At 33.0% G+C, this 22,194-nt stretch overlaps 1 protein-coding gene across 1 annotated transcript in view; it reads right to left on the minus strand.

Moving 5' to 3' along the window:
- The window catches only part of LOC141301352 (NT-3 growth factor receptor-like), an 89,748-nt gene that overhangs the window by 18,004 nt on the left and 49,550 nt on the right, over nt 1-22,194 (minus strand). Inside the window, exons 7-9 of the mRNA XM_073831594.1 lie at nt 9,008-9,138; nt 3,550-3,722; nt 2,435-2,678 (exon numbers count right to left, since the gene is read on the minus strand). Of these exons, the coding sequence (XP_073687695.1) occupies nt 2,435-2,678; nt 3,550-3,722; nt 9,008-9,138 (548 nt within the window). The remainder of the gene's footprint in view (nt 1-2,434; nt 2,679-3,549; nt 3,723-9,007; nt 9,139-22,194) is intronic.

A 22,194-nucleotide genomic window follows, 5' to 3' on the forward strand; every position in this document is an offset into this window, starting at 1 on the left:
TTTTCCAGCAACTTTTAGCAATAGAAATCATTGATGCTCAATTCTTATCAATTCTTATTGGTGCTGAATTATTAATAATGTTTTGTTTTTTTTCAACTGTTTTTCTGTATGTCCCAGTCATATTTTCTTGGTTAAATAAACATTATTAGAAAAAGAAAAAAATATATCTTTTATATTTTTACATTAACAATGCAATAAATATTCTATTTATTATGAATTTCATCAATTTTAAGCATTATACATTTATTCCAAAACAATAACTCAGGGCAGTAACAGTTTAAACAATATATCTTATTTGTGAACTTGTGTTCAGCTATTCTTTTTTAATAGTTAGCATTTGACTATTTTTGAATTTTTTCACATAATCAGTCATCAAAACTCTGTAAATATTAGTCCCAGACACAGAGATTTACTTTAGCCGATTACTCACTAAAAACTCCTACAGATCATATTTTCAGGCCATTTAAAGCCTTATTTTGACATAAAAAAGTCTTACTTTTTTAAATAAGTCTTTCCATTAACCCCATTATATTGTTTATTCAGACTGATTCGCGAATGCGGAACGCTCTCAAGAGGCGGGATTTATTTCATTAACCAATCACAGACGAACATAACCAGTCATATCCAATCATATTGCGATGGAGGCGTTGCCTCCTTTCACATGACTTTCCCCCATTTATTCTCAATTACCCCCTAACAAACACACCGAATGCTTTATGGGGGTCTGTTGAAACTCAATGGGCTCAGGGGAGGCGAGAGAGACTCCCGCTGTTACTTTACCAGCTTCGTGTCACTGTTGGACAATGTTTCTTTAGAAAAAAAATAGTGATTTATAAACTTTAATCTTATCTTTTGCGAAAATGTTCATACCCCTTCTTTTTTTCACATATTTTGTTGCTGCCTTATGTTAAACTGTTTTAAACGGTTTACTTTTTTCCCCACATCAGTCTACACTAAGAAGTCAACACAATTGTCATAACTTCATATTTAAAAAAAAAAAAAAAAAATGAAATAAGTAAATTGCATAAGTATTCATACCCTTAACTCAGTACTAAGCACCTTTACAGCCTCAAGCCTTATAGGTATGATGCAACAAGTTTTGCACATCTGCATTTGGCAATTATCTGTCATTCTTCACCTCACCTCTTCGTCTCTCAAGTCCTGTCAGCTTGGATGGGGTCTGGCAGACATTTTCAGATTTCTCCAGAAATGTTTGATTGGGTCTAAGCCCAAGCTGTGTCTGGACCACTCAAGGACATTCACATAGTTGTCTATCGGCCACTTTTGCTGTGTGCCTAGGGTCATTGTCCTGTTGCAGGGTGAACCTTCTGCCCAGACTGAGGTTCTGAATGCTCTGGACTGGGTTTTCATTAAGGCTATCTCCATTTTTTGGTGCTTTTTGGAGCTTTTCTTTTACTCTGACGAGTCCATCGGTCCCTGCCGCTGAAAAACAGCCCCACAGCATGAGGCTACTACCACCACACTTTACTTTTGGGATGGTACTCTGCAGGTGATGAGCAGTGTCTGGTTTCCTTCAAACATGATGCTTGGAATTGAGGTTCATCAGACCACAGAATCTTGTTTCTCACAGTCCGAGGATCCTTTAAATGCTTTTTTGCTAATTCCAAGTGTGTTTTCATGTGTCTCTACTGAGGAGAGGACTGAGTCTTGCCACACCGCCATAAAGCCCAGATCGGTGGAGTGTTGCAGTAATGTTTGTCCTTCTGTAAGTTTCTCACATTTGCATATATGATCATGGAGCTCAACTAGGGTGACCATCAGGTTCTAGGTCACCACTATAACCAAGTGCTCAGTTTGGCCAGAAGGCCAGCTCTAGGAAGAGTCCTGGTTGTTTCAAACTTCTTCCATTATGGATAATGGAGACTACATGGCTGTGAACCTTCAATTCAGCAGATTTTCTTCCCAGATGTGTGGCTTGATGAAATCCTTTTTTTTTAATCTCAGGACTTGGTTTTTGCTCTGATGTGCTTTTTTAGCTGTTAGACCTTTTATTAAGACGTGTGCCTTTCTAAATCATGCCCATTCAAGTAAATTTGCCACAGGTTAACTTCATTCGAAGTGTAGTAACATCTACATGCGATGCGAATGCTCCTGAGCTAAATTTCAACTAGATAAGGGTATGAATACTTATGCAATGGAATCATTTAAGCTTCGCCATTATTGTGTATAAAGGGTTGATTGATGTAGAGAGAAAAAAAGTAATTTAAAGCAGTTTAACATCATGTGAAAAAACAAGGGGTATGAATACTTTCGCAAGGCATTGTATGTTGTAATATTGGTGTCGTTTTATTTTTGTACTACACTGCCTCCCTTGCCTCCTCAGATGAAACGGCCCTGATATTTTCCTACTAACTTAACTTTTGAATGGTACTGTATTTCACTCAAGCATTTACAAAAACAAAAGCGCTCTTACCCGGTAGTAGTCAGTGCTGTAGATGTCTCTTGACATTCCAAAGTCTCCGATTTTCACCAGCAGCCCGTTGCCCACCAGGCAGTTGCGTGTGGCCAGGTCACGATGCACAAAGTGCTGAGATGCCAAGTAGACCATCCCTGATGCGATCTGACTGGCTATGTGCAGCATCTGAGACAAACCCAGTTCCCCGTTGGTCTGCAGCGGCTGTCCGTCAACCAAGATCATTGCATCTGGACCATGAGCTCTGTGAGTATAACATATTTCAATTCTGTCACTTCATTTCCGTAAAGTATTTGAATGCTTACAACACAAATAAAAACAACTGTTTTAGATAAGAATGAAATGAGAAAGCTGTCATGAATACAGAACCAAACTAATCTATATGAAAGCTAATGCCGCCATTTTATGCCAGTGCAATGTACATTAAAGTTACCAATAGATTACTTTCTTCTTCAAAGGAAACGTATGCTGTATGATTCAATTTGCATCCCTGTCAGTTTCCTTGCCCTTTCACGGATGTATCGCCTTATGGTGTCATTACGTATGAAGCAGTTTTGACAAAACCTGTTATCCCCCATAATCCTGCTGGCTGGAAAGAGAAAGCAATTTCTGCTCTTTCGGCAGGGCTCTGTCAGTAACCATGTACACCTTTGTATCCACTTCCTTTTGCTTGTACATACCTCTGAGGAAGGTTGTTACCTATCAATCACAGTCAGATGGGAACTGCTGACATCAAGACGCTGGATTTTACATCTCAACAACAAGAAAATGACATTCAACTGCATTGAAATAACAAATTAACAGTGTCCTTACTACCTTTCTAGGCCAAGAACGTTTTAGTTGCGTTGCTGTCTATGCAGGGTCAGAAAGCTCTTGGATTTCATCAAAAATATCTTCATTTGTGTTGTGAAGATAAATGAAGGTCTTACGGGTTTGGAACGACATGAGGGTGAGTAATTAATAACAGAATTTTCATTTTTGGGTGAACTATCCCTTTAAGTGGTTCTATAATTATGTTCTACTTGGTTTGTGACCTCAATCAATAATAACCAATTCCCTTTGCGATCATTACATGAGCAAAGCACAATGATTATTGCTTTATAACAGCCACAGACCTGAGGAACTTGTTGAGGTCTCCGTGTTTCATGTACTCGAAGACCATGATAAGCGGGTCTCCGTCTACGCAGACGCCGTAGAACTTCACTATGTGGTCGTGCTGAAGGTTGGTCAGCAGCTCGGCCTCCCGCTGGAAGTCTTTCCTCGCCGCAAGGGTGGGATCCTTCAGGGTCTGCGTAGAGACAAAACACAGTCAGTTTATTGTTTTATAACCACTATAACTGTGGGCGAAACCAAAAGTTAAATTAAAATCCGTATTTCAAAAACAAATCATTATTATGAGAGGATATATTGCGCAAACTCAAGAATTAAATGTGCATTTGCTATTACTTTTTGACACTCATGGTAGAAGTAAATTAATTAAGGGAGCTTAGATGAGTTAAGCAGTAATAAATAATTCAAGTGAACAATTAATCAGGTTAATGAGACTAACCGCTCCAACTAATCTGGATCTAAATGGTTCCGTCTCTAATGGTTTATGAATCTCGAACGATATACAATATGCCACAAACCAATGGAGCATGCAGAGCCATTTTTGACAATATATTTAAATGCATAATCAAAATGCAGATGAGCTGACATAAAGATTATTGCACAGATATTGTAGACGTCCAAAGTGCTTTAAATCATTCAGGTAATATCATATTTTTAGAATTGTAAAGGCCTCTGGGCACCAAGGAATGGGGAGAAAAATTAAATAAATGAATGTACTTTATCTCTGTACTTGGAATTTTCACATAAATAAATAAACAAATAAATAAATGAAGTTTATCTCTGTACTTGGAATTTTCAGAATAAATAAATAAATGTAGTTTATCTCTTTATTTGTAATTTATAGAACAATAAATAAATAAATAAATGTAGTTTATTGCTTGTAATTTTCACTGTAGTTTTTTTTTCTTTTTACTACATTTATTTTACTTACATTTTATTTTAAATAAGTAAATAAATATCGTTTATCTCTTTACTTGGAATTTTCAAATAAATAAATTGATAGATAAATCAATAAATAAATGTAGTTTATTGCTTGTAATTTTCACAAAAATAATTAAATAAATAAATGCAGTTTCTCTCTTTACTTGGAATTTATAGAAAAAAGAAAGACATAAATGTAGTTTATCACTTGTAATTTTTACAAAAAGAAATAAACACAAATAAATGAATTTGGTTATCTCTTCTAATTTTCTAAATAAATAAATGTTTATCTCTTTACTTGGAATTTTCAGAAAAATAATAAAGAAATAAATGTAGTTTATCTCTTTACTTGGAATAAAAAAAAAAAGTAGTTTATTTGGAATTTATAGAAAAATAAATAAACACATGTAGTTTATCACTTGTATTTTTCACCAAAATAAAAAAATAAATAAATCAAGAATTAAATAAATACATAAATGAATGATTGTGATTTATCTCTTGTAATTTTTTAAATAAATAAATGTTGTTTATCTCTTTACTTGGAATTTTCAAATAAACAAATATATATAGTTTTATTTATAATAAGTTTTTATAAAATCTCTTTACTTGGAATTTTTACATTTAAAAAAGTAGTTTATTGCTTTACTTGGAATTTTCAGAAACAAATAAATGTAGTTTATCTCTATTTGGAATTTTCAGATAAATAAATGTGATTTATCATTATTTGTAATTTTTTAGATAAATAAGTTAACAAATAAATGTAGTTTATTTTTTTGTCATTTCCACAAATAAAAAATTTATTAATTGATATGGCTCAATTTTCTAAACAAACAAACATAAATAAACAGTTTACCTATTCATTTGGAATTTTCACAAAAATGAATAAATAAATGTAGTTTACCTCTTTACTTGTAATTTTCACAAAAATAAATAAATAAACAAATAAATGACACAATAAGATATGGTGCTGCTAAATTATATTCACAACAAAATATAAATATCCAAATCTGTGAAACCTTAAAACAATGACACAGATGTAAAAGCAGAACCAAAACATAGATGAGTTAACGCAAACACTGCACAGATATTGTAGACATCCAAAGTGGTTATTATTCATGTAACATATTCTTACATAAAAGTTCATATATTTTTCAGAATTTTAAATGCACATATTCATGGCCCAAACCTCGGGGCGCCAGAAAAGTTACACAAATGACCAGCATGACGTCTCTGATTTGTTCGCGCCAGTCTTTGTCTTTCCTGAAAGATTAAATAGTTGCCTGTACACATCCGTCTTTTTGTCATCTCATATCCCGTCATTCACAGAAAAATCACCCCCCTTTGCGGCCTTGGCCGTGATATGTCAATTGGTTTCCCAGTCCCTCTCGCAGCCAGCCTTGCATCGCTGTGTGTTTGTGAGGAATCTCTCCTTCAATTATGTTATAATTGAGTTTCGCCCTCAGAGCTCGCAGTTTAATTTTAATTAGAGCTACCGTGGGTTAATCCATATCAGGAATTGCAAAGAGGTTCATGCGCTGGAGATGGATGAGGGAACCAATTCGCAGATGGCGAGGTATCTATCCCTATCCATAATGCTTTATTACCCCTGTGTTGCGAAATTGGCCACCTGCACAGGCTGGAGAGAGCAGAGGGGACGGATCCAGCACCACCTGGGGGGCTGTCACTCGTAATAAGGGTCTGGAGGTCTTGGGCATCAGGTGGAGATGGGGGAGAGCAAAGGTACGAGAGAGGCGCTGGCAGCTCTTTGGCCAAAACACAAGGAAAAACTTGACCTCTCTAAATTTGGGTTGGACGGCTTTCAAACAACAGCTGCTGTGATGGAGCTCCACGAAGCCAAGCCGCTTCCCAGAGGAACATTTTATTGCTCTGAGGTTGCTCTTTCAAAGCTGAGGAGACACATTTAGGTTTGCTTTAAGTGTCAACTGTGCCTCAGACCAGATGTTTCTCCTACAGTTCCTTGGGTGAAATAAAAATAGATAAAAGACACCATTGTTGAAGTACAGTATAGTGCTATAAAATGAAAAGGATTGCAGCTCAAACTCATTTCTTATTAGGTTCCTCCAAGAATAGAATAGTTTGAGCTTTGAGAAGTTCATTTATTGAGATCTCTGACTGTCGATTGGAGACTTAGATTTGAGATTTATTCTGAAACATCATATAGGTTTAATAATAATGGTGTCATTTTTGAAGTCCTCCAATCCTGTTTTTAAGGGGAAAATCTGAAAAGCAGGACACTTGCTTTGAGAATAAAACTGAGATATTAGAGAACCTTTTTTGATTTGATTCCAGTAGGTTAGTGGTAAAGCAAGGCATGTGGCTGCTTGTGTTCTTCTGCACATGAGAATCATCTTCTGACACCATCACAGGATTCAGAAAGAAAACATCAGCTCCATCATTCTTGATCACAGCGTCTCCAGAACACTGTGCTTTGAGGGATGATAAACCGTCACCAGCAGACAGTGTTATTGCTCCAGATTTATTTCTCCGGTTGACCAGGACTAAAGCTCCACAACATGATAGCCAGCATCATCTCAAAGATGATGAAAAAGAGAAACACATGGGAGATCTGGATGCTGGTAACATTATGACCAGATATCTATAACGCCCCAAGAGTCAGAACTGAAAGATAAAACTTTCATTGACTTTCTTTCTTGCAATTCTGAGTTTACATCTTGCAATTCTTACTTTTTTCTCCCTGAATAGAGTTTACAACTCACAGTTCTGACATTTTCTCTGAATTCCAAGTTTTTAATCTCACAATTATGACTTTTTACCTGAATTTCGAGTTTTTCATCTCACAGTTCTGTTTTCCCTGAATTACGAGTTTACATCATGCAAGTCTGACTGTTTTCGCTGAATTCTGAGTTTACATCAAGGAATTCTGACTGTTTTCCCTGAATTCTGAGTTTACATCAAGGAATTCTGACTGTTTTCCCTGAATTCTGAGTCTACATGACACAAATTTGACCGTTTTTCCTGAATTCCGAGTTTAAATCTCACAGTTCTGACTTTTTTCTCTGAATTCCGAGTTTACACCTTGCAAATCTGACTTTTTTTCTTTGAATTCCGAGTTTACATCATGCAATTCCGACTATTTTCCCTGAACTCCGAGTTGTTTGATCTTATAATTCTCACTGTTTTCCTTGAAATCTGTGTTTATAACTTTCCCAGTCCCTCTCGCAGCCAGCCTTGCATCGCTGTGTGTTTGTAAGGAATCTCTCCTTCAATTATGTTATAATTGCATTTCGCCCTCAGACACAATTCTGACTTTTTTTCCTTCTGTTTTCCCTGAATTCTGAGTTTACATCTCACAGTTTTTACTTTTTTCCCAGAATTCCGGATTTCCATCACACAATTCTGACTGTTTTCCCCTGATTTCTCATCTCACAGTTCTTACTTTTCTTTGAATTCCGAGTTTACATCACGCAATTCCGACTATTTTCTCTGAATTCCGAGTTTTTCATCTTATAATTCTGTTTTCCCTAAATCCTGAGTTTATATCTCGCAGTTCAGATTTTTTTTTCCTGAATCCTGAGTTTGCATCACACAATTCTGTTTTCCCTGAATTCTGAGTTTACTTCACACAATTCTGACTGTTTTTCCTGAATTCCGAGGCTTTCATCTCACAATTCGGACTGTTTTCCCTAAATATCATAGTTTACATCTTGCAATTCTCACTGTATCCTCTGAATTACAGATTTATATCTCGCAATTCTGCTGTCTCTGAATTCTGAGTTTACATCTTGCAATTCTCACCGTTTCCTTTGAATTCCGAGTTTTTCATCTCGCAATTCTGTTTTCCCTGAATTCCAAGTTTACATATATCTTGCAATTCTCACTGTTTCCCCTGAATTCCGAGTTTACGTACAGTATATATAAATCCATATAAAATTATTTTAACTGTTTCCTCATGAAAAGAACATATCTTTTTTTTTCTATTCACAACAAACTACTATATATTTGCCTTCATACTTCAACAAGTCAGCATCTGTGAAACCTTGACATTTCTAAACTGACAGTCAAACTGATGCACTTATAGATCAGCACTGATCTAAAAACCATCTTCAATAGAGCGCCTCAAGCTCACTAGACGTCTAGTTCCTTGACCTTGGTGAACAGTCCCATGTGGTAAACCATGTTAAAGCATTATCCAGGAACCGTCTGCCCACAGAGGTGACTCATTCCTCTCTGTCTGTGTCATGAAGACTAAACCACAGCACTGCAATATCTTAATACCCTCCCAAACCTTATATCAATGCCAAATATTAAACGCTACTGTAGCTGATCTCTCCTCAGAGCACAGCAGAGCTCTTTCCATCATTGATCTTAGTCAACAAATCCTCCACCACCAAGACGTCTAGCGATCATTCCCCGAAAGAAAGCCCTCTCTGGTGGGCACAGGGGGATCAACTTTATATGTCATTCGAGGGGGGCTGGAAAAATGGGGCTTGACCTTTGGAATGAGTCCTGTGTAACTGGAGAGCGCCACGGCCCTGCTGGAATGGAGGGATCATCTCTTACCTTGACAGCCACCAGCATCTTGTCCTTAGTGGGGCTTAGGTTGTAGCACTCTGCCAGGAACACCTTCCCAAAGGCCCCTTCGCCCAGTTCCCTTTTGAGCACGATGTCTCTGCGCTTAATGTGCTGTACATCTAGAGGGGGAAAGAGAGAGAAAGATTGAGTGGATTGTGTGACAGTCTTCCTGCGGGCAGTGCTGCAAAACAGAGATTGAGAAACGTGTGAATTTCATGAGTCGGACTGCTGTCACTCAGGCTGGTCAGGTGAGTTGAAGGAACATGGCATCAATTCTTCTTATACGACAAAGAGTAAAAGAAAAATGAATAAACATAAAGCAGAAGAAATTTAAAGGCAATATAAAATCTAAATTAAAAATAGTTGTGATATTTATCAAATACTACTACTACTAATTATTATTATTATTATTATTATTATTATTATTATTATTATTATTATTATTATTATTATTATTATTATTACAAAAAAGTTTTTAACAGTTCACACAGAAATTAGAATTTGAATAATAAGAATTTTAAATTTGTATGTTTTTCCAAATAATGAATTACTGTTTAAGTAAAAAAAATATATATATATATATATATAACTTTTGCATTTTAAAATAAATAATAATAATAACTGTTGTTGTTGTTTTTATTATTAATTATAATTCATTTAGTTATTATTTAGGTAGGTGCATTGCACATCCTATTTCATTTCTTGTTTACATTACTTCATTTTTAATATAATATTTTAATACAAAAATAATATTTTAATAATAATAATAATAAATGTATTTAAAAATCAGTGTTATTGAATGTTTATATATATTTTTAAACTAATAGTATTAATTTTTCATCAACCAAAAAAGTAGTAGTAGTAATAATAATGATAATATTAATATTATTTTTTTCAGTCAAGCAAAAAAGTAATAATTAATAATAATAATAATAATAATAATAAAATGTGTTGTTTAAAATAAATATTAATGGAAAATATTTATTTAATTTTTAATATTAAAAGGGTTTTTTCAGTCAAGCAAAAAGTAATAATAAAATGTATTGTTTAAAATTAATATTAGTGGAAAATATATTTTTTTAATTTTTAATATAATTTTTTCAGTTAAGCAAAAAAGTAAGATAATAAATCAAAATAAATAAATATATTTATATAATAATAATAAAACGTATTATTTGAAAAATAGATATTAATGAATAATATTTATTTAATTATTACTATAAGTGTATGTATTGTTTAAAATAAGTATAAGTGGAAAATATGTATTTTATTTTATATTTTTAATGTTTTCAGTCAAGCAAAAAAGGTAATAAAAAATAAAATATATTATTTTAAAAAATGGGTGTTAGTGAATAATATTTATTTAATTGTTACTATTAAGTGTTTTTCAGTCAATCAAAAAGTTAATAATAATAATTAGTAAAAAAAACAAGCCTTAATTGTTGTTATTGTTCTTATTTTTTTAATTCTTAAAAAATGAAATGTTTGTAAATATGTATGTATTCACATGTATATAAATATGAAGTAAAAATACATCAAGTTCTAAAGGATGTTTATTATTATCACTACTATTTTTATCACATTTTATTATTTAAAAAAAAAATTAAGAAAACATTTATTTAAATATATTGATATTCCAATCAAGTAAAGAAAGAAAGAAAAAATACATATATATATATTACTGTAAAATATAAAGTCCTAAATGTGTCACATTTAGGAAGGTAAATGTATCGCAAATGCCATTTCATTTCGTGTTTACATTATAAAAGGTAATTTAAGGTAATGTTATCTTGCAAAACATGACGCACTGAGGCAACCCTTTGATGTAATTTGTTTTTCAGCATTCATGCACTCTCATCACTTTTATCCTAGACAGATGCTGTGATCTCTGAATGCAGTTCATTTAACCCGACTTCTGGAATGCACGCCTGTAGAGTACATTTACACAGCACACACACATTTGCATCATCGTTTTACATCAGAAGCTGTGTGTAAGCTGCAGTATGAAATGATCCAAACACAAAAGATCAGGTGGATTTGCCTGTGATACAGAGATGAATGAAGCCACGCTTGGTCCAATGGGCAGACTAATGGAGCAGCAACCAGTCTGCTGCCGGTTCAAGTCCCCGCTGAGCTTTACTGCCGCGCTGCCCTTGAGTGAGGAATGTAACCTCAAACACACTAATAAATACTGCCACCACATTACAGACGGCAGGTGATAATCTAGAGATGATCATCTGCTGTCTGACTTTGATGTCCAGATAATCGCTGGATGTTATGAAGAAATGTGATGGACGGATATAGCGAGTCACCATGAGAAATGCAACAAAGACATTTTCCAAGGAGACTTGTGTTGTTTTTTTAGTGTAATGTGGTAGATTTTGAACTCAAACAGGGTATCAGCTGTTGTATGCAAACTATATCAGACAAACTTTTCAACAGCAAAAATAAGCACTTTAAACATGTTAAATAAATAAAAACAGTTGCAAGCTTCTATTCAGCAAGAATTAGAGCCTTGGAAAATGACAATGACACAAAAAGTAAATATTATCTTTACTAACAATGGGCTTCATTCATGAAATAAGAACAAAAAAAAAAACACGTAAAAAGAATTGTCAACTGAATGTAAGAATATCAATTCATACAGAAATTTGTTAGAATAATAAATATGCATGATTGTTTTTTTTCCCCAAAATAATTCCAAATACATATATTTGTTAAGTAAATAGTACAGTTTAAAGTAATACATTTATGTGAGTTTATTTGTATATATGCATGTTGTGCGATATTTATTTTTATTATTTGTATATATGTTTTTTTTTTTAATAAATTTATATTTTAATCGTAAAAATTCAAAAAATTAGGAAGGTCAATATATTGTACATTTTATTTAATTTTGTGTTTACATTATTATCATTATTATTACATTTAAATTATCATCAATATATTATTTGAAGGTCAGTAAATATTTTTTTTTTATGTATTTATTATTATTATTATTATTATTATTATTATTAATTTTATATATTATTATGATTATTAATTGGGCCAATTACAAAATCAATCTTAACTGCCTGGGTTTTATTATGTGTTTGATTATATATTCCAAGGAAGTTACAATTATAAATATTATTATTATTATCATTATTAAACTTATAATTATAATAAACTAAATAATTATAACAATTGAATATTTAAATGTTAGAAAATATTTATTTATTTAGATTATTGAGTTTAATTAACTAACATTAATTGCCTTGGGTCCTATTATGTTTTTTTATTAAATATTCCAATTAGGTGGTAATAATAATAATAATAATAAACAATATTTTAAATTAAATATTATTTTTTGTATTTATTGATTATTTCATATGATTTGGTTTCGTATGGTTTATTAATTTAAACAGGGAAATTATTTTAAATCCTATTATTATTATTATTATTATTATTATTATTACGTTTTATTAATTATTACAATTTAATATTTATTTATTGTTTATTTATTTATTGAGTTTATTTAACCAATCTTAATTGCCCTGGGTCCTATTATGTTTTTTTTTTTTTATAATAATAATAACAATTAATTGTAATATTACAACATTTTAATTATTACTACAATTAAATCTTTATTTTTTTATGTATTTATTACTTATTTTATATGGTATTATGTTTATTAATTGAGTAATTTAAACAGGAAAAATATGGTTTTTATTATATATTCAAATCAAGTAAAAAAATGATTATTATTATTACTATTACTGCTGCTACATTTTAATAATTATTACTATTTAATCTTTAAATGTTAGTAAATATTTAGTTATGTATTTATCCTTTTATTTTTATTACTTATTATGATATTATGATAGAAAAGTGTTTACATTATTATTACTACATGACATGTTAGTAGACAATTATTATTTATTTGTATTTATTATTTAAAATATTAATATTAAAGTCAGGTAAAAAAAAAAAAAACTAATTTTGTGAAAAATATTATTATTATTATTATTACAAACAACAACAAAAAAGATTTTGTTCATGTTTGATTAAAAGCCCAATGCAATGCAATGCAAGTTCCTATGTTTTTCAAGAGTACCACACTAATACATTGTGCATACTTTTACAAGTAACCTTCCCTAATATTGCACAAGTAAATGACCCGTCTTCAACACAAATATAAACGTCAAATTGAGCAGATTTAACCACAGCTAATTCATGGTGAAGTAAGGCAGCCCGAGCGCCTCTTTAATCTCTGTACCTTCCACCTGCTTCCATTCCCAGCTCTCTAGTCTGCCGCAAGGCAGCGAGCTCCATATGGCCGACCACGACGGCATCTGCTATTTACTCCAAACAGGAGTTTCAGATAAGCCACTGTCCAACATCAACACTTACAAGCCACTCCACTATTTCCCCCATCAGAACAGCTAATTCCTTTAGAAAAAAATAAACAAAAAAAACAAATATTGACAAACGGACAGCACTCAAGGATAGCCTTTTGTATTAACTTCCAGCTCTAATCAGCAGAAACATATTAGGGACAATTTCATTTAGGGCTGCCGAGGCAATTCCACATCGTGGCAGGCGTCCAACGTCGACGGTAAATATTTCAGCGCACTCGATTGTATGAGAGAAGGCACCACAGAAGGCACCGGTGGAGATTAAGACAAAGGATGGCGAACACACGCATTACTTCCAAACTAATTAAAAAGCATTTATTTAATCAGGACCGAAAAAGACGACGAGAGAGAGCTTGAGACAAAGATGGAGAGAGAGAGAAAGGCCTTTTGTTTTTCAGCATTCTCCATTTTCTAGTGAGTGATAGGTTCACAATTAGCAGGTGACGGGTGCGTTGGAAGTGCTTTCAGCTTGCGGCGCAATTAAGAAAGTTACAAATTGCGCGGGCTAATTGTTATATTACGCCAACTGTTGTGTAGCGTTCAACCTCACAGGTTGCATTGTGAGAGGGCACTCAGGAGAAGAGGTTACCCGCGCTAGACGTCGTCTGTCTAAACATAGCGAGCAGCTGGGAATACAGGACATCGACTTCATCCTAATTAGGCCATTTTTACCCGCAGATGTTTACTCGGTCTCGCTGAAAATGACACAACGGACCAGACCAAAGCTGATTCGGGTTCAAATGCATGTAAATCGCTGTAAGGAGAGAGAGAAAAAAAGGAAAAACAGGCTTAGGCCGGACTTTCCCCACAGCAATTTGCTTCTTCACTCGAAAGCGACGCTAAATGAATCTGAAAGAGCACCTGTTCGTTTCCAGTCAGCCACAAAGTCATTTCCTCCTGCGTGATGACTTAATGCACTTACGACTATTTTGTAAATGAGTCCTTTTAAAACGCTACAGTCTCTGAAGGCCGTGAAACAATGGAGTAAACAAAAGCCGGGAATGGAGTATCTGACTAGAGCGGAAAACTTAAAGCTTTAGAGGAGAAGTTCACTCAAAAATGAACATTTGCTGAAAACTTACTGACCCTCAGGCCATCTGAGATGAAGATGAGTTTGCTTGTTCATCGGAACAGATTTTACATCCTCTGCAGTGATTGGGCGCCGTCAGAAAGAGTCCCCAAACAGCTGATAAAAACATTACAGTAATCCACATGAGTACAGTACATTTTATAAAATGAAAAATTGTGTGCAATCCATAATAACGCTTTATCCAGTGAAAATGTCCATCGTTTGTTGTACTCTCTCATCAAAATCCACCAACATATGTGACCCTGGACCACAAACACCAGTCATAAGTGTCAATTGTTTTAGTATATAGAGCATCTGAAAGCTGAATAAACAAGCTTTCCATTGATATTTGGGCAACTATTTGAAAATCCAGAATCTGAGGGTACAAAAAAAAAAAAAAAAATCTAAATACTGAAAAAAATCGCCTTTAGAGTTGTCCAAATGAAGTTCTTAACAATGCATATTAATAATCAAAAATTATGTTTTATGGTAGGAATTATAGTAAATATCTTCATGGAACTTATTTCATATGATTTTTGGCATAAAAGAAAAATCAATCATACAATCATACAAAAATATCAATGCTACTTAAGACTGATTTTGTGGCTCAGGGTCATATATTTGTTTTTAACTGTTTGGGACTGTTTGCGCTTGTAAACATTGCTTGATCTGTGCATATTTCTCTCCTGATTCATTCAGATTAGATGACTTTTACTGGAGAAAGCAGGATTATGGATAGAAAACGTCTTAATGATGGATTTGTTTGTTACAAACATACAGTTTTTTACTTTACGAGATGTTAATTGATGGACTGGAGTGGTGTGGATTACTTGTAGTGTTTTTATTAGCATTTTGGACTCTCATTCTGACGGCACCCATTCACTGCAAAGGATCTATTTGAGAGCAAGTGATGCAATGCTAAATTTATCCAAATCTGTTCTTCTAATGAAGAAACATACTCATCTACATGTTGGATGGCCTGACAGTGAGTATACTTTCATCCATTTTTCATTCTTTGGGTGAACTATTCCTTTAAGAATCATTTAGAATTTTTTTTCAAGAATCACTGAATCAAATTCAAAATGAATCATGAGGCTCCTAATGTCTACATCCCTAATTCCTGGAGGACAGTTATGGTTTAAAGGCACAGTATGTAAGTTTCACCACTAGAAGGTGCATATTCAAAACAAACAGAAAACAAAGGCGTTGTTTGATGACGCTGGGATTGAGTGTGGAATCATGGGAGTTGAAAATGACACAATGGACCAGACCAAAGCTGGTATGTGTTCAAATGCATGTAAATCGCTGTAAGCAAAAACATTTTTGAATATGTACCCTAGCCATAATCCTGCTTTCTCAAAAATAAACACAGATGAAGCACTGTTTACAAGCAAAAACAGAAATATGTTGGTGGATTTTGATGACAGAGGACAACAGTAGATGGACTTCTTCACTGGAGTAAGTGATTTTATGGATTATAGACTCTATATTAGCAAGAAACAACGATATTATTGATGGGCTGAAGTCGTGTGGATCGCTTGTGGATTATTGTGATGTTTTTATCAGCTGTTTGGACTCTCATTCTGACGGCACCCATTCACTCCAGAGGATCCATTGGTGAGCACTGACCTAACTATTGCTTTAAGAATAATTTGAAAATTTTTTCAAGACTCACTGAATCAAATTCTAAATGAATCATGAGGCCCCTAAAGACCACATTCCTAATTCCTGCAGGACAGTTTATGTAATTTTCGCCTCTAGAGGGCGCATATTTAAAAACTTTTTTTTTTTCTCACATCGATTTACATGCATTTAAGCCAAATCAGCTTTGGTCTAGTCTGTTGTGTTATTTTCAACTCCTATAATTCCACACTCAATCACCGCGCCATTTAACTACGTTCTTTATTTTGAATATGCACCCTCTAGTGGCGAAAATTACATACTGTTATTATTACATATTATTTACTTTCTACTATTACATAATTTGCAGATACTCTGCAAAATTGTACAATAAAATTGTACTCTCCTCCCATAAATTTTGCGTTTGAAAGGGAAACTCCTACAAATGCATATTTAATAAGGTCAGGCGCAAAATTTACTTTGTCCACACCTTTTCAATGTGTCTTTAGTAAAACCTAACAGTAAAATTTTTATGTCAAATGACGGTTTGCGCTGAGGCAAACTGTTAGTGAAACAGTAAAACGTAATTTTCGCCACTAGAGGGCACATATTCAAAATAAAGAAAGAAACAAAGGCGTAGTTTGATGACGCCACATTGAGTTCGGAAATATAATATATATATATATATATATATATATATATATATATATATATATATATATATTAAAAAAACATATTGTGCCTTTAAGCTAACTTTGTTTATTCTGTAAACATGGGTATTAGACTATCAGGTGAAATCTTTTATTGTAACAGTCGATTTTTTTTCAAACACTGTTTTTCGACAGCATCTTGAAATACATGATAGAGCAAAACAAATGAAAACAGAAATGGAATAAATGCAATCCCTGCCTGGTTCAGGTATCAGAACCAGTTGAGATGTATTATTCAGTTTTATCTGAGTGGGGAGTGTACGATAATAAGCTAAGGGATTTTATCCTGTAACCTTGGTTTTTTCTTCTCTTGACGGACACTCATACATATCTGCTCTCTCACTTCATGCTTGGCAGGAAATGTACAATAGCTGTTTGAGGAACCATAGAACAGTGAAATGGACATGATCATAAAAAACTCAAAAGTGTTGTTAAGTGTTAATAAGTGTTATTTCACATCAAATGTTTTAAATGAGTTAGAAAGAAAGAAAAAAGGGAAATTGGCTTTAGCATAAAGTAAAACCTCAAGCTTATATTAAGACAATGTTAAGAATATATTAATAACAGTTGCAGCAACTTTCATGATTCTACAAAAATAAGTGTTATTTCACATCAAATTTTTAAATGAGGAAGAAAGAAAAAAGGGAAATTGTCCTTAGCATGAAGTAAAAAAAAAATCAAGCTTATATTAAGACAACATTAAGAATTCTCTTTCTTTCTTTTTCTTTCCATACAGCATTGAAATTAATTATTTAATTAAATCATTAATTAAAAGAAATTATACAATTTTACAAACACTATCACAAAAATACTTAAACATTTTACTTCACAGGATTTACTTTTATTTTTATTTTATTTTATTTTATTTTATTTTATTTTATTATTTTAATATTATCTATTAACACATTACATTGAAAACTGAATGTGCTTAAATATCTTCAATTTCCATGTGGTCAAAAAAATATGATTTGATTACTAATTGAGTTTACTTAAATAGAACAATTTCAAAAGCAATCTTAACTTCCCTGGGTCCTGTTATGTTTTTTTTTATTTATTTTTTTATATAATATATTCCAATTCCGTTAACATTTATTTTATTACTAATATTGTTTTTGTTATGTTATGTATTTATTACTTATAATTTTTTATATATTATTGTCATTATTTAGTTTTTTTTAATAGGAAAATTATTATTATTATTATTTAACTATTACAACGTAATATTTAAATATTAGTAAATATTCATTATGTATTTATTATTTATTACTTATTCATTTTTATTGTGATTATTGAGTTTTTTTTTTTTTTTTTTTTTAAATAGGAATATTTCAAAAGCAATCTTAACTGCCCTGGGTCCTATTATGGTTTTTATTATATATTCCAATCAAGTTAAAAATATATTATCAAATTAATTACACAAAATACTTATTATTTTATTTCAATTACTCAAAATAAAATAAAATATTTTCTATACAGCAATCAAATTAGTTCTTTAAATCTTTTAAAATTTTACTACAAATAGTACAAAGATACTTTAAAAATTGACTTCACAGGATTTAATTTAATTTATTGTATTAGTTTATTTTATTAGTTTGAATATTATTTATTAACACATTACATTACAAACTGAAGGATTTCTTTTTTTTTAAAATGAAGGTTATTTAAAAAAATACAACATGCAAAACAAATTTCTCATATATTTATTAGTATATACTTATAAATCAAAAAATGTTTTTTTTTTCTTAATGAATATGTATATTTGAAAACAAAATTTTTAAATTTAAAAGCTGAGTAATTTGTAAAATATGAATATAATTTAAAATAAACATTCAAACATTTTTTTTTTTTTTTTTTTGCATACTGTATAAAATTATTCACCAGCTTTAGGAAGACTGAAGTAAAAATAATTGACTAATTGATTGACTGACCTATTAAAACCAAAACAAGAAACCCAAGAATGCAAAACATTCATCGAGATATTGTTCGCCCAATGTTTTACAGCCTAATTAAAAATAACTCGTGCCTTGAGAGCAACACACCCACGCTAAATAGAGCTCGGTGTGACAAGGCCACATGTTGTGTTTGCAAAGATGTCCAAGTGTTATTTTTCCACGGTCTCGATGAAACCAGCACACGTGCGATACAAGCGCCCTCAAGATACTATTAATAAAGCATGGGGGTGTGCAGCCATTTGCAGGCAAGGTTAATGCAAGCCTGTCTTCCGCGCTATCCCCGGTTGCGTGTTTACATCCTTCGCTTACTATCGGGACCGGCTGTCAGAAGCAGCTCCGCGAGGACTGTCGGAGGGGACCGTGGGACTTGTTCCTGTCTGTAAATGCACACACGCACCCTCTTCCTGTCCATCAAAAGACAGACTGCAGCGCACAGACCCGCCCACTTGACAACCATGTGTCCTACATACACACGACTGTGCCATTTCCTTTCTCTTTCCTCCCACAAGAACACATAACAAAGCATCTAACGCTCACGATTCAAGCCTGTTAAGAAACCAACGTCTCGACGGAATCGATCCAGGTAGATTTAATGTAAAGCCTGCTTTTTACTATTCAAGAATCACGTCATTTTCTTCCTTTTTATCTCCTTAGCATTACATCTCCCTCTGGTCTGAGAAAAGCGTGCTTTGGAGCATCTAAAACGCAGATACAGTACAGTCGTGGCCAGAAGTTTTGAGAATGACACAAGTATTAGTTTTCACAAAGTTTGCTGCTAAACTGATTTTAGATCTTTGTTTCAGTTGTTTCTGTGATGTACTGAAATATAATTACAAGCACTTCATACGTTTCAAAGGCTTTTATCGACAATTGCATGACATTTATGTAAAGAGTCAGTATTTGCAGTGTTGGCCCTTCTTGTTCAGGACCTCTGGAATTCAACTGGGCATGCTCTCAATCAACTTCTGGGCCAAATCCTGACTGATAGCAACCCATTCTTTCATAATCACTTCTTGGAGTTTGTCAGAATTAGTGGGTTTTTGTTTGTCCACCCGCCTCTTGAGGATTGACCACAAGTTCTCAATGGGATTAAGATTTGGGGAGTTTCCAGCCCATGGACCCAAAATTTCAACGTTTTGGTCCCCGAGCCACTTAGTTATCACTTTTGCCTTATGGCACGGTGCTCCATCGTGCTGGAAAATGCATTGTTCTTCACCAAACTGTTGTTGGATTGTTGGAAGAATTTGCTGTTTGAGGGTGTTTGATTCATGGCTGTGTTTTTGGGCTAAATTGTGAGTGAGCCCACTCCTTTGGATGAGAAGCAACCCCACACATGAATGGTCTCAGGATGCTTTACTGTTGGCATGACACAGGACTGATGGTAGCGCTCACCTTTTCTTCTCTGGACAAGCCTTTTACCAGATGCCCCAAACAATCGGAAAGAGGCTTCATCGGAGAATATGACTTTGCCCCAGTCCTCAGCAGTCCATTCGCCATACTTTTTGCAGAAGATCAATCTGTCCCTGATGTGTTTTTTTTTTTTTGAGAGAAGTGGCTTCTTTGCTGCCCTTCTTGACACCAGGCCATCTTCCTAAAGTCTTGGCCTCACTGTGCGTGCAGATGCGCTCACACCTGCCTGCTGCCATTCCTGAGCAAGCTCTGCACTGGTGGCACTCCGATCCCGCAGCTGAATCCTCTTTAGGAGACGCTTACTGGACTTTCTTGGACGCCCTGAAGCCTTCTTAACAAGAATTGAACCTCTTTCCTTGAAGTTCTTGATGATCCTATAAATTGTTGAATTAGGTGCAATCTTAGTAGCTACAATATCCTTGCCCGTGAAGCCATTTTATGCAACGCAATGATGGCTGCACGCGTTTCTTTGCAGGTCACCATGGTTAACAATGGAAGAACAATGATTTCAAGCATCACCCTCCTTTTTACATGTCAAGTCTGCCATTCTAACCCAATCAGCCTGACATAATGATCTCCAGCCTTGTGCTCGTCAACATTCTCACCTGAGTTAACAAGACAATTACTGAAATGATCTCAGCAGGTCCTTTAAGGACAGCAATGAAATGCAGTGGAAAGTTTTTTTCGGGATTAAGTTAATTTTCATGGCAAAGAAGGACTATGCAATTCATCTGATCACTCTTCATAACATTCTGGAGTATATGCAAATTGCTATTATAAAAACTTAAGCAGCAACTTTTCCAATTTCCAATATTTATGTAATTCTCAAAACTTTTGGCCACGACTGTACGTGTAGGTGAGAAAATATGGCTTGTGGTGACAGTTACTGTTAAAACCCAGTCAGCAGCAGGTGAAATACATGCTCCGTGTTGCTTTTTCGCTGCTGAGATATCACAGATTTATTTAGCGTTTCTCATATGCATTACTATGATAAATATCTCTCCCCAGGCCTTTCCTACAGGGGCATTTCAGATACGATAGATCTAAACACACTATTTCAAAGGCCTACATGTGAAGTGAACAAAAACATGGCTGCAAGATGAATTATCGGCTTCTGCTGCTCTCATGAGGAACACACACATATATACACACTCACATAAAGACGCAGGAAACATTTTACTCGAAGCTATACAGTAGTATCGCTAATAAAACATTTCTAAATGCATTATGTAATATCTTGTAATAGAAGCTTGTTCTCAGCAATAATAGTAACACTGCTGTAATAGCTTACGTGAGTAGTTTAGACATATTTTAGAATCTTAAAATATTTTTGCGGCATTTGTATTATAAATAATATTTTGATATATTATAAAAATATTATAATATTTTTTTTCTGTATATATAATTATTATTATTTCTATTAATACACACACAAATAACATAAAAACAACAACAAATGTGAAATGAAAAATGAATGTTTTTATGAAAATAGACAAGTTGGATTTTTTTATGCTCACCCACCAAGGCTGCATTTTAAAATTATTATTATTATTATTATTATTATTATTACTGCTGTTGTAACTATTATATTATTATTGTTATTATTATTATTATAGTAATAATAAATTACTTAAAATTTTAGTTGAAAATAATATGTATTACATATTACATTATTTGTGTTATTAGTAAACATAAAAAGGTTGCATTTAAATGTATAATAATTATTATTATTTTTACTATTATTATTACATTAAAACAGTCCTTGTGTGAACTTTATTTTAATAGTAATACATACAAAATAAATATTTTTCACTACTTAAAAATTAATGAATTACATACATTTCATATTTCATTATTCATGTTAAAAGTTAATATATACAAAGGTTGCATTTTAAAATTAAAACAATAATTATTATTGTAACTATGTATTTCATTAAAACAGACATTTGCTGAATATGTTATATATTATATACCAAAATATAAAAAACATTATTATATTTTTTTATTATTGTTGCTT

This window comes from Garra rufa, chromosome 25 (genome assembly GCF_049309525.1).
Source record: "Garra rufa chromosome 25, GarRuf1.0, whole genome shotgun sequence".
Taxonomy (NCBI): Eukaryota; Metazoa; Chordata; class Actinopteri; order Cypriniformes; family Cyprinidae; genus Garra; species Garra rufa.